Source organism: Cavia porcellus, unplaced genomic scaffold (genome assembly GCF_034190915.1).
Source record: "Cavia porcellus strain 051 isolate PalLab524CR breed Dunkin Hartley unplaced genomic scaffold, mCavPor4.1 scaffold_17, whole genome shotgun sequence".
Taxonomy (NCBI): domain Eukaryota; kingdom Metazoa; phylum Chordata; class Mammalia; order Rodentia; family Caviidae; genus Cavia; species Cavia porcellus.
In genome coordinates, this window is record NW_026947500.1 from 13,020,281 (window position 1) to 13,034,942 (window position 14,662).

At 41.3% G+C, this 14,662-nt stretch overlaps 1 protein-coding gene across 1 annotated transcript; it reads right to left on the bottom strand.

The window, feature by feature from the left end:
* Positions 1 to 250: 250 nt before the first annotated feature.
* Positions 251 to 1,145, bottom strand: LOC134471175 (small ribosomal subunit protein uS14-like). The gene has a single exon (XM_063229246.1). It carries the CDS (start codon positions 655 to 657, stop codon positions 508 to 510), a length of 150 nt encoding a protein of 49 aa, XP_063085316.1. The 5' UTR covers positions 658 to 1,145; the 3' UTR covers positions 251 to 507.
* Between the last annotated feature and the right edge of the window lie 13,517 nt (positions 1,146 to 14,662).

Sequence of the window (14,662 nt, forward strand, 5' to 3'; positions counted from 1 at the left end):
GGAGAGAGAAAGAGAGGGAGAGAGAGACAGACAGAGACAGAGAGACAGACAAAAAGAGAGAAAGAAAATGGAATTTGTATTTCCAAATGCACTTACAAAATTAGAATCTTGTAAATGCATTACCAAATCCAACTGGGCTGGGGATATAGCTCAGTGGCGTAAGTGCCTGCCTGAAGCACAAAATTCCCCGTACCAAAAAAAATTAAAATTCCATAAATGCACAACCACTATCAAATCCAGAAGAAAATTTTAAAAACAATATTAATTGTAATTCTGATTTATTCTATTTGGATTTTTGTCATTGTTGTTGTTGTTTTGGTACCAGGGACCAAACTCATGACCTCACTCTTGCCAAGCAGGTGCTTGTGTCACTGAGCTAAATCTCCAGCCCGCTTTTTCTTAAAAAAAATTTTTTTAAGTTTTTAAATTGTTTATATTATGTACAAAGAGTTTGCATTGTTTCTTTCACTGAACATATGTCCTGGATAATCCATGAAGGAAAATCATTTAAGCCAACTTGATGAAGCCGATATCCTTCGCGTACTGGCGGAAACACTGGCGGCACATGTTCAGCCCGCATTTCGGAATCAGACTGCAGGAACAAGAGCCCTGGCCGAATTTCCTCGGGTGGCTCCAGCAGAGCTGCTGGCAACCCATGTTGCTTCCAGAGGTCCTAGGAGAAAAAAGTTAAAAATATTTTTTGTTGTTGTTGTTCTTCAAATTTTTAAACTATGTTCAAATGATTTTATTTTCAACATAAGTAAAAAAAATGACTGGCGTCTGTTGTTACTGTTGTAACATAGACAATGTATTTACATTCCTTTGATTTCTACTCAATGTGACATGGAATGAGCCCTTGGGAGACAGAGGTTCCTCTTTTGGCGGGGCAGGGAGTACTGAGGATTGAACCTTAGGCCTTAATACCAAGCTACATCCCCAGCCCTCAAAAATTTTTGTATTTGTTTGTTTTTGAGACAGAGGCCCATTACGTTAATAAGTTGCCTGTGAAGGCTTCAATTTACCTCGGCCCCTAGCGTGCTGAGATTACAGGTGTGTGCCACTGCACCTAGCTACTTCTCATTTTCTGTGATCAGGTTTTGTCGGATGTTTACTACCAATCTCTTGGATTTTTCCATTTAATAGACAAGGAATTCAAACCATGAAGATGTTAATTAAATAACTTGCCCAGGCAAACACAGAATTTTAGTAGCGAGGCAGAATTTATTTTCCAGAAATTTTAGGATATTACTCAACCTACCAAGCAATCTAAAATCCTAGTGGAACTTCCTGAAGTTAGAAATGAATTGTAGTTGGTGCCATTGAGCAGTACAGATGCTTCTTCTATTTCCCTAAAAGGGAGAAATAATTAAACAGAATAGAAATACAAATGCAAAATTAAAAGATGATATATGTTTACCTTCTCTATACATTGGAAGATTCCTGCAAGGATATATACCACCTAGTTGTGTAGTAGTTGATTTTTGGGATCAGAACTGTGACATAATTTGATTTTTACATTTAAACATTTTTTGTATTGCTTATATTTATTTCAACTAAAAAGTAAAATAGTCTGGTGTAGTGGACATGCCTGCAACCCCAGCACTAAGAGAGGCTGAGGCAGGAGGACCCCAACTTCAAATCCCACCTGCATAATTTAGGGAGACTATCTCAAAATAAAAATAAAAAGGATTGAGGATGTTGCTCAGTGGTAGAGCACGCTAGGTTCAATTTCCAGCACCAAAAAGTATGACAGGCAACAAATATTTGCTGAATTTCTACAATGTGTCAGCACTATATTTGGAATAACTTAGTGAACAAAACAAAAACTCTTGTTGCCATGAAGCTGGTGTTACTATGGATTTCAAAATTGCATCAATCATCTTTAATTCAAATTTAATCCAAACAACTGCCACAGGAAAAATTAGAGGGAACTGTTTTCTCAAAATACTTAAGAAACAAAGAAGTGTGTTTTTGTCATTGGTTGTTTGTTTTATTTTCAAGACTTGAGAGAAAAATAGAATTCAAGTGATGGTGGAAAAAGCAGACAAAACAAACAGAAACAGGATTCAATGAAAGACAGTATCACAACATATAAACTACTTTTACCTCCAGTATTATTCACATTTGATGGTATCACAAAATTACCTAAATAAAAAGTACAGATTAGGGTTTTCATTTACAACAGTGTGATTTGTGTAGCACATTTTAAAAGCCATATGTAATTTTTGTTTCAGCCTGTGCATTTGTAATTTATTTTAAATTTGTTATTAGTATATGTTTATAATACATAATAATTGCATTCATTCTGGGGAGTTGGCACATGGACGTAACACATCTTAATTCTTTTTATTTCCGCTTTCTCTATGTACCTTTGAAAGGTTGTTTTTTGTTCTTGTTGTTTATCTTTTTGTTACTTGGGTAGCAGATGACAGAAGTGGAAACCTATGAAAAAAGTGAAATGAAACAAAATTCAAGTGGAATTGAGCCTCTGGATCTTAAACCAACTGCTTCAGCTAATTTGCTGAACAAGGTATTGTAAATAGCTTGCCAGAGCAAGGGCACTTACTACATTGCCACTGCATAAACAAGGGGCTCAATTATGACTCAAAATCTCCATTTAATTAAAAATTGATTCCCCTCTTACAAGACTTACTCATACCTGTGATTTAATATTTTTCCATTATCAAACAGCTTAAATTGTTTACCCTTAAAAGGTACTTATTTTTATTTGTATAATACATATTTCTGAAATGTCATTCAGACATATACATGACTACTATAATATTCATGGTGAAGTTCCAATCAAGTTTAAATGTTGCTAAATTTATCTTGAAAATTTTCTCTGCTACATGACGCATTTTAGATTTGATTTGAGTTTGAATGCCACAACAAAGTTTTCCGAAGCCTTTCCGTATCTTGCACATTAGCAGTCATACTGAAGGAAGACCTATTATCCAAGATAAAGTCTGCATCACATAATCATTCCACTGTCACTCCGATAATCCTGGATTCTGAAGTATATAAAAATGTATGTATCTATATATGTCCTTGTATATTATATATAGATGCTCCTTGACTCATGATGGGTTTATGTCCTGATGTACCCATTATAAGTTGAAAATATTGTACGTTCTGATGGAGTCATAGTTGAGCAGTAGAGCACTTACACAACGTACTGGAAGTATAGGATTTGATTCCCTGCACCACAAAAAAACAAGCAACAAAAGTAAGATGAATATGCATTTAAACCCCTAACCTATTGAATGTCATGGTTTAGCTACATGGTACGGTGTAGAGGATGAACTGTTTGCTTTCGTGATCTCTCGTCTGAATGGAAACTGCTCATCCCCGCTGGCAAGCACTGACAAAGGATATAGTGCTAGCTAAGAAAAGAATAAAATTCAAAATATGAAGTATAGTTTCTGTGGAAGAAGCGTCTCTCTTGCAGCATTGTAAAACTGAAAAGCTTGGCTGGGGGTTTAGCTTAGCGGCATAAGTGCCTGCCTTGTAAGCAGGCAGTTGTGAGTTTGATCCCTGATACCGATAAAAAGGAAAAAGACAAAAAAAACCACCAAAACTGAAAAGCTTGTAAGGGACTGCTCTGTATATGTTTTTCTATGAATTTATTTAACTAGTGAATGAAGAAAAGAGCCAAAACCACAAGTGGAAAAAAATTTAATAATGAGAAGAAAGCAATGAATACTTTAGATGTATTTAATATCAGTTTTTCAAGTGTCGATACTTAGCAATTAACCATTCTACATTTTTAAATAATCACATTTTCCCACAAGTGAGGTGAAGTATGTATTACAAATATAATCAAACTATTGTAGACTCTTTTACACACAACCCTGCCAAATGCTACTTTAGTAAAATCAAATAGCCATTCAAGAATTGGTGATTACATTTTTTTGGAATTGTTTATAATGTTTTATTGTTTTGTTCTATTTTTGCTTTTACTTTCAAAAACCATAAGTTCTATTTTATAGAATATAAACTAATTAGACATTGAAAATCTTGGATTCAACCAGGTGTGGTAGCTCATGCCTGTAATCTCAGCACTCAGGAGGCTGAGGCACGAGCATCATTGTGAGTTTGAGACCAACGTGGGCTACAAAGTGAACCCAAGAGCAGCCTGAACTACACAGAGAAATACTGTCTCAAAAAAGACAAAAAAAAAAAAAAAAAAGTGTTGGGAGCCGCGTCTGTGATAGCTCGCCTTGCGCGGCGGACGTGCGGCCTGTGGTAAAGAGCAAAGCCTGAGGTAGATTACCCCTCCCATCAAATATGTTAGTTTCCTGCTTACCGCGTAAACAACCCGCTCAACAATATAGTCTGCCTGGCAACTGATGATGTTAGCCAATCAGCTTGCCTTGCTTACTTTAACATGATTGGACACTGTACCCGTATATATACCGGTGCCACCCCTGGGCGGAAGAAGAAGCCAGGTAGAAGCCCAGAAGTAAAAGCCCAAAAGGAGCCGCGGAGAGCGGACCGGTAGAGGCTTTGGGGCAGACTGAAGCACAAAAGGAGCCGCGAGGAGCGGACCAGAGGAGGCTTCAGCTGGGAGAACCCAGGGCAGGCTGTACGGAGAAGGAAAATAAAAAGAAAAGGTTGTCCACTACCAGACTTTGTCGTGTGTCCTTCCTGCCAGCCGGGAGCGGACATCGACATTTGGAGGCCCGCCCGGGGACTGATCACCCCCGAGACGTGGAAGTGGACAACGCTCCAGTACAGAGCTGCGAGACAGGTGAGTTGGGGATAAGCCTGGGCTCTGGGTGGCGCGCACCTACAGGGCTTTTAGACTCCCCTCAGGCTCACGCGTAAGTGGCGGATTCCTTGGGCCTCACGCGGTGAGTAACATATTAAAAGATGGGAAACATGTTAGGTAGCAACACTAAGAGCGAGGGTGGTTGTGGAGAAAGCTCTCAAGAGCTTACAAAAGTACGCAGGGTATCTGAGCAGGCCCAGTCAGGGAGCTCCCGAGAGGGGTCCGTCAAGGGGAACAAGGATGCTAAGGAGGAGGACGGGGCTCTAGCCTCGGAGTCGTCTGACTCCGAGGACGAGGGAAAGTTGAATGGCAAGGAGGCCAAAGAGACCAGCTGTCAGGAGCCTAAGTCGCTCAATAAGGAGTCGCAGGGTTCTTTTCCAGCGTTGCCCCGCGAATTGCGCTCTGCTCAACCTGGTCTGCGGAGGAGTAGAGAGCTCCTGAGCGCTCCCCGGCGCGAGAGGGAGGCGAAGCCTTCCGCCCCACCTTGGGGGCTGTTTCCAGAGGCGATTCCTCGCCACGAGGCGGCAGCCTGGGAGCTCTCTCCCCTTTCGCCAGAACAGGAAGTGATGCACGGGCCCCCATTTTCCGCCCAATCACGGCCGCTGTCTTATGCTCCGCCACCGGCGGGTCGGTATTTTTACAGGCGGCTTTGGCAGGGGGGACGCTTGTCTCATGAGGTACATCCACCTGGGATAGATAGTGGCCCCTACGGGATATTTCCTGTACAAGTAGCTATGGACCAGGGACGCAATGTATGGGAGCCTTTTGAGATAAAGCAGATTAGAGAACTTAAAAATGCAGTTACAACCTTTGGGCCGACTGCGCCTTACACCATTGCCATGCTGGAGAACCTGTCTTCTGGGCCCCTCACCCCCGCGGACTGGATTCAGCTGGCAAAGGCGTGTCTGCCCTCGGGTAGTTACCTGGATTGGCGAGCCTGGTACACAGAGTTCTCTGCCGAGCAGGCTGAGAAAAACGCCGGTCGAGGAAATGGGAGCTGGGGATTTAGCTTAGCGGCATAAGCGCCAGTTCGATCCCTGGTACCAATAAAAAAAAAAAAAAAAAAAAAAAACGAAAAAGATAAAAATAAAAAATAAAAAATAAAAAACAAAAAGGGGGAGTAAGCCAAGGCCTGCCTCCAAAGGCGCGGTTATCTATGGCATGACAATGGATGGGCCCGGATCCAGTGGTCAGCTGGAACCGAGGCGCGGTTTGTGTTTTCCCACAGGAACCGGGACGAGAACCACTGTGGATACCGGAGAGACTGACACGGGCAACAAAGCCCTCGACTGAAGATCAGACCTGCCCTACTAGAGATCCATCACAGACCAACCAATAAGATGAATAGAAATAGCGGTAGCCCGAAATGGACAAGAAGATCCTCAGGCATATGCATGGCTTGCTCAATTGGCCCACGACCGAGTCTAGATATGGCGGGCATCCCTCATTCTCCTCCATAAGGTGACAATACACAGCAGGGTAGGTGAGTCAATGACGGGTAAGAGCGTGCCTCCCCAGCACGACTCGACCTAAGCCAGGCCCTACCCCATCCTGCACGTAAGCCGCTGGACTGTTAGATGCTGCCCAGGTCTAAATTTCTCTCCGAGGGGATTTCTTTACGGAGAGGAAATGAGTGCAAGCTTGTGTGCATCCAGGTTCCGTCCAGTTTGTGCCTGGCCCTAGAAAAAGGACGAGGGCCTCAGGGCCTTGGCAGACCATGGCATGGCCAACCAGGGTCTAAGCCAAGGACCTACGGTGGACCTACACATAGGGCATAAGCCTCTGCACCCAGTCCAGGAAGGGCTACGATGCGCACATTCATAAAAAATAAAATAGGGGGAGATGTTGGGAGCCGCGTCTGTGATAGCTCGCCTTGCGCGGCGGACGTGCGGCCTGTGGTAAAGAGCAAAGCCTGAGGTAGATTACCCCTCCCATCGAATATGTTAGTTTCCTGCTTACCGCGTAAACAACCCGCTCAACAATATAGTCTGCCTGGCAACTGATGATGTTAGCCAATCAGCTTGCCTTGCTTACTTTAACATGATTGGACACTGTACCCGTATATATACCGGTGCCACCCCTGGGCGGAAGAAGAAGCCAGGTAGAAGCCCAGAAGTAAAAGCCCAAAAGGAGCCGCGGAGAGCGGACCGGTAGAGGCTTTGGGGCAGACTGAAGCACAAAAGGAGCCGCGAGGAGCGGACCAGAGGAGGCTTCAGCTGGGAGAACCCAGGGCAGGCTGTACGGAGAAGGAAAATAAAAAGAAAAGGTTGTCCACTACCAGACTTTGTCGTGTGTCCTTCCTGCCGGCCGGGAGCGGACATCGACAAAAAAGAAAGAAAGAAAGAAAGAAAGAAAAGGAAAGGAAAGAAAATCTTGGATTCATGCCTAAAATCCTGAATTTTATGATATTATGAATTAATTGGAGCTGGTTGAAACAATTCATTTTTTGTAGCATTAAGAGATTTCAGCTGGGCCTGGTGGCACATACCTGTAATCCCAGTGCTTGGGAGGCTGAGACAGGAGAATCACTGTGAGTTCAAGGCCTGCTTGAAATACGTAGTGAGATCCTCTCTCAAAACACCAAAATAATATTTCAAATTCAAAATTAATTCAATATCAATACAAATATACAAACAAAAATTATATGTTACTTTGAAGTATAAATAAAAGCTAAGGAATAGAAAAAGAAAAACAAGTAGCAATTATTAAAGACCTAAAGAATTTATAATATTTTTCATTAATCGTGCCTCAGCTTCTCAGAGCACTGAGATTACAGGTATATGTCACCATACCCAGCTCAAAAACTTGGCCTCGTAGGTGAGTTGCGGTGCACACCTCTCATTGCAGGTACTCAGGAGGCCATGGGTGGGGAATCCCAAGCTTGGTATCAGTTTGGACAATTTAGTGATACCTCGTCTAAAAATAAAAAATAAAAAGCTCTGGGCATGTATCTCAGTGGTAGCGCGTCCCTGGATTCTAGCTCTAGTACTGAAACAGAACAGAACAGAACACAGACTATACTCTGCTACCCATCTGAATGATTTTATTTTCCTTTTTTCTCCTATTTTATTCTCAATATTTCTATCTTTATCCTTTTTTTTTTTTTTTTTTTTGTCTTTTTGAGACAGGGTCTCCTGTGCAGTTCAGGCTGGCCTTAAGCTCACTCTGTAGCCTAGGCTGGTCTCAAACTCACAGTGATCCTCCTGCCCCCGCCTCCCAAGTGCTGGAATTACAGGCATGAGCCACCGCGCCTGGCTTTTCTATCTTTATCCTTTATCCTTTTATCCTTCCTCTTCTTTCTTTTCTCTTCCAATATACAAGGAAACAACAAACATTGCTTCACTATTGGGGACCACAAATTGACAATGGCTTATTCTGCATACTTGCCCAAGGGATAAATGGAGTTTTAGGATTATGGTATCACCCTTTGGAGACTTCCCATTAACTCTTGGGATGGGCCATCGTCTCCTACCCACTAGGACTAAACTAAAACTTCTCAGATGGAAAAGAACACTTCAGAGCAAAACCCTTCTTAGCATAAAACTATCTCCATCCTTTGATTCATTCCAGAACTATTCTTTGCCTATAGTGTCATTGAACTCTGAGTCTTCCACTAATCTCTTGTATCACTGAATATACCCATTGCATTGTATATACCCAATAAACAATGCCCAGTTTGGAGTATCCAGATCTTTGTTTATCCTGAGACACTGACCTCTCAGCACCTTCCATCATGCATTACTAAATTTGTCTCTGTTTCTTCTTTTATCCTTTACCATACTCCTCATACAGGCCATTGGGGTCTTCGCCAGGTTCCTGACACTTCAATGTATTAGAAAAATACATCATGAATACATTAAGTAATTTTTTCAGATTCTCTAGGATAAGGATAAAAAGCATCAGAGTCACAGGAGTCTATCAGGACCAGCAGGAAACAGCTGACATGTTTAAAGGGGTTAATTTAAGGAGACACATTTAAAGGCATTATTTAATCAAAAAATTAAATCAGATCCAAAGATGTGAGATCAAAAGATGAAGAAACTATATGAGACAGTGTGGTGGAAGTCGGGCTGCAGTGCCACTGTTAGGCCTGGAGAGGAGGGAAGTTGTGGCTTTCACAACCTAGGACACAGAAGTGTGTGGAGAGGGTCTCCTGACAGGTTTTCTGCTCTTAGTCAAGCCATGCAAACACTAGCAGGGTGATGGAGCCAGTTTCCACAGCCCTCCCCCTGTCTCTGCATGGGGCTCTCCACTGGCTGTACCCACCCAAAGCCAGAGGACAAAAAGAATCAAAAACCCCTACGCAGGCCAGCTTTCCAAGGGCTCACAGCAGGCTGCAGAAAAGTGGAGGGAACCCTGGAGGGATAAACAGAAAGTCCAAACGGTTGTGAAAGGGAACTGGGCCTTTCAACCAGAAGTATTTGTCTCTTCAAAGCATGCATTTTTGCTAGTATCAGAAATAGTTTTCAATGATAAATCCCCCCAGAATTGATTTCCTTATAAATTACAATAATATTACATATTTTAACTCTACCTGATTCTTGTATCACTTCTTTTTATCTCGTTATTGTCCATAAATTTTGTAATATATGTGTCATATTCACGCTATTCTCACATAATAATAAAGACTGGCAGGCCTGGGGCCTCTAGATCAGATGAGCAGGACCGGGGTGGGAAACACTCGGTGAGAGCTGCGGTGCTGAAGGGTAAACACTTTGAACCTGGACACTGCTGCTTCCTATCCCAATCGTATTGGGCAGATTTCTGGCTGTGTTACCTATTTGCTAGACAGGGAGTAAGGGTACCATCTACCTGAGGTGATTGTTGTGAGGGTTAGGTGAATTAACACAGTGATTAGAATAAGGACTAATACATAGTCAACAAATGCTATAGATGTTAGCTTTTACTATAATCTCTAAAATAGTTATGGTCTGACACAATAGGTGGATGTCTATAAGGAGGCCCTGAGCCAGACTAAAGTTATATAGCCATAAATTCCCATTAGAAAAGCAACTGAAAGTGACTTCAGGACCATCTACAGAAACATCACATTGTCTGGCAAGCGTGAGGTCATGAGTTCAATCCTCAGTATTGAAAAAGAAAAAAAACACCACCACCAGGGGCAGAAATCCCATCTAAGTGAACAATTTGCAGGCAAACACTGTAGTCTCAGAAAGGCACTTTGCGCTACAGGGTGGGGTCACATCTAATCTTTATGTTTCAGTCAATTACTAAATTTCCCTCATTCCACGTACTCCAAGTATCTTCATGTCACTCCAAATCTACGTACTCTCAGGTCAGAGTGCTTTCTCCTTGGCTTTTCTTCACTGAGCCCACACCACAAACATCCTGAACCAGCCACTGTCCCTTTCTGTCTCCAGGTGAGCACCTTACCTCTCCTATTCCTAGGCACTATGGTTAACTTCCCTTAGTTCTTTGGTGAACTCTGCCTAGATACTGGTAGCTTACCACTGTTTCTCATTCATACAAAACAACTGCTTGTGAATATTCATCTTACATATTATCTATGACTTTGATGTACCCCAAAAGTAAAAGCATAGTGGACATGTTATCAGATCAATGGAAGAATATTCTTAAGGTCAACACTTTCTTTTTTTTGGTAGCAGGAATCAAACTCACAACCTTGTGCTGGCCAGGCAGGCATTTATGCCACTGTGCTAAATCTCTAGCTCACTTTCTAAATAACAGGTTATGATCTATGATGGGTCATAAATTAATTTAATTGGCAGAATTTTTAAAATGAGGAATAATACAATGAAAAAAGGATAAAAATATCAAAATTCAATTATAACACAAGAGCATACACTGTTTCACGAAACATTAGTTTAAAGCATTTATGTGTACACGTATGCTTGATTACCATGAAAAATATATTTCATATTCTGGGTTTAGAGTTTGTAAGGTAGCCATGGTGGTGAAGAGCTATAATCCCAGCACTGGGGAAGCTGAGGCAAGAGGACCGTGAGTCTCAGGCCAGCCTGGGCTACACGGAGAGTTCAATATCAGTGTGAGTTACATAGCAAAAACTTGTCTGAAGACATAAAAAAAAAAAAGAAAAAGAAAGAAGCCCCACAAAGATAAGTCAAAAGGCATATTTAAATGTGTAAAAGCCACTGTCATACACTTATTTGTTCTTTTGAAAAGGCTCTTAGTCCATAATGACAAGGCCATTATAATATTTTCTTTTTTAAAAAATCTTTAATATATTTATTTGCCATTTGTATTTTTTTAACAGTAATAGGTATCACAGTATATTGCATTATCTTTACAATAGTTATTCTTTCAATCACATATATCAAAATAAAATGAAATACAGAACATTATAGAACTTATCAAAACACAATATTGAATAGAGCAGTACCATTAATCAGAATAAAGTAAAACAGTAATAGAAATATTTGCCTTCAAAGAGATGGTAGAAGGAAATCTCCCTTATTTGCTATGGTCAACCTCCCAGGAGATGCTCAGATTTCTGGTTCCCATTTGCTAAAGGGGGGACGGAGGAGGAGGGCTAGAGAAGTGGGATGTTTGACTCTAGGCCGTGCACCAATAGGTTCACTAATGCTTAGCAGGGAGGCAGGCTGCTTGCTTGGTTTCCCAGCGCCCTATGTTCCAACATGGCATGGATCTCAGGAGATTCTGGTGTTTCTCCCCCCAGAGGGCCACAGGCTGCCACACCACAGCCACTTGCCAGGTAGGTGAGCTGCTTGCTTGGTTCCCCAGGGTCCTAAGTTCCAACATGGCGTGGATCTCAGGAGACACTGGTGGTTCTCCCCGTGGAAGGGCCCCAGTCTCTATATTTTCAATTAGATTATAAGTTGCAAAAGAGAAGAGACTCATTAATCTTTCATGTATCAGCCCCATACAGTTGAACAAATATTATTGAAAGTGTTAGCATATAAAATACACTGAATAGTCAATAAATACTGACCATCTTGACATCTCTACAAGTGAAAAAAAGGAAGGCAGTGCTAGCTAGCTGGAAATGAGTCTGTAATGAAGTATTTGATTATAATTGATCTATCATTTATTCCTTTATTTAGACTCATTACATTTGCTCAGTGCCCTTTAGTTAAAAATTTGACTGTGTACTATATGCCATATTAGACATTTTGCTAGATGTGTACAGACATGTGATTACTATATGGTTCCTACTCTTAATGAGTTTATGATTTATAGAAGACCTGTATTTTGATCCAAAATACTTGAATTATAAGTACTCAACAGTTTCCATACAACAATCAACTGAAGGAGTATAATTGCTTGTATTATAAAGACAGATGTTATAGTACTACTGGAATTTCAACCCTTTTCAAAGCTCATGACCTTCCTACTATGTCTGCACTACTGAGCATGAGGTTTTTATGTGGCTTTCTTTATCAAATCTCAGAATATAAAAAGTCTTAGCTCTGTAACATTCATACTTTTCAACTAATTGGAAATTATTTTTGGTCACCTATGATATATTTGTGTTACAAGAAGCTAAGATATAACAATATGAAAGTCCCTTAAATGTAAGGAGAGCCAACAGGGCATCATGGTGCATGTCCATAAACACAGCACTCAGGAGGCTAAGCCAGGATTGCCATGAGTTTAAGACCAGCCTAGGCCAGTGAGTTGAAGGCCAACCTGAACTGTAGAAGACCGTCTCAAAAACAAAACAGGGACTGAGGTTTAACTCATTGGCATAAGCCCCTCCTTGGCAAGCGCAAAGTCATGAGTTTGATCCCCGGTACCAAAAACAAACCAACAAACAAAAGCAAAACAAAACAAAATAAAATAAAATAAGGAAACCCATTAGGTTGGACAAAATCAATTGCCAGAGGAAAGTGCTTTACGAAACCACTATAGAAGTCAGTCAGGAAGGCAACTCAATTCAGGTATATCTATAAAAAACATTTCAAGGTCAGATTCCCACATCAGGACAGGAACCTGCAGCATGTTAAAAAACACTATCTTGAGACAGTCTCCTTAAATTGATAAGTTGCTCAGACTGGGCTTGAACTTGTTTTGTTTTGTTTTGTTTTTGGTACCAGGGACTGAACTCACAGCCTTGTACTTGCCAAGCAGGCACTTGTGCTGCTGAGCTAAAACCGCATCCCACCTCCCACCTCTTAAGAAACATTATTCAGAGGCTTTTACCAATTAATTCTAAAATGTGCGAATTCAGGTAAGGGTGCCTGAGAAGATCAGTGTCAAGTAATTATCTTTTATTGAAATCATTTTCCAAATTTTTAAAAAACCAAGAGTTTCCTTCTGCAGCAAACTCACAATGCAGTTTAAAATGTAAATGAGGGGTCTGGGGATTTAGCTCAGTGGCATAAGCACCTGCCTTGCAAGCATGCAGTCTGGAGTTCAATCACAGTACCAATTAAAAAAAATGTAGATGAGCTAATGGTGAGCTGACCCTTAACAAACAAAATGACAAAGAGCAGCCCTTTCCTACCTCACAGGGCTCAATCATATGACAGGAAGCAATATGGCAGTGAATCCTTGGTTACTTACTGTTTACAGGGTACAAGTGATATATAGGAGAATAAGACTCCCAACCAACTATGTCCAGTACAAGTTTGTGTTCTCTAAAACTGAAGAATGAATTTTAGGAGAAATGGAGGCTAAGAGCAGAATATATTTATCTATCAAGAGAAAGAAAGTTTCTGTCTGAGATAAAGAGGGTTGCCAAAGTGTCTGTCTTTTCTAGGGACTTTTATAGAGCAAGACCACCAGGTGAAATGGGTCCAAGATGGGGAAAAATGGGAACCCGCAAAGCAGGCAAGCATGAGGTGGGATATAACTCTGGTCAACCAATAAGATTAATTATTCTGGTAAAGTTGATTAAATCAGGGACAAATAGGGAAGCGAGTCAGGTAGCAAGCAGGCAGGCTTAAAGAGCAGTGACTGTTCCAGTAGGGAGTGAGGATGGTGACTCCTCAAGGTGTTCCATACCTATTTAGAATATCAATCCCTGATGTTTGTTCTTTAGGTGTGGTTACATTTATTTTGCCTTTTGTTTTGAGGGCTGGCCCTCAGCAGGAGGTGTCTGTCTTCTCCAAAGTTACAAGATACCTGGTCTTCTGCACTGGCTCCTTTAAGGGTCCAGACCTGTCTCACTGTCTATAATATTTCTAACTCAGCTGCCTGTAACACAAGGAACAGAAAGTGAATAAGGAAGTTAGAGGGGCAGGACAAATCTTAATAGCCTTTGAGAGTTTGCAAAGTTTATTGCTACATTTTGATATCTTACAATAATGTTATTGTACTTCCCCAAAAAGGCCCCCCAAGAGGAAAAATGGTGCAAGACCCCCAAGATGTAAAAACGACAGGGCAAAATGACATTGTTTTAAGAAGAAGCACTTTTGGGGGCTGGGGATTTAGCTCAGTGGCATAAGCGCCTCCCTTGAAAGCAGGCAGTCATGAGTTCGATCCCCGGTACCGATAAAAAGGAAAAAGACAAAAAAAGAAGTGCTTTTATTTTATTTTGTGTGGCCCAGCAACACAGTGCAAATGGAATTTGCAAAGCTGTGCAACTGAGTTAGAATTTTGACTGATTTTTATAGTTCATTTATGATTAGCTCATTGATCATTAAATACATAGTGATGAGAAACAGAAACAAGGTGGGCCTTTGTTCCCCTTTGCTTGAGGTAAGAGGCATTTCACAGTGGGTGCTTAGCCAGTTCATAGCCCTTGGTCTGCCAATTCCAGGAACATTTGTCTCTCATAAAGGGAACAATGGTTGACACAACATCATTTGTCTCTTACAAGGGGGAACAAAGGTTGACATAGCACACAGGTTACTTGGGGAGGCGACGCGTACAGAACAGCATGACGCAGTCAATTAATCTATAACTATGTGGTTGGTGCTTGGTTAC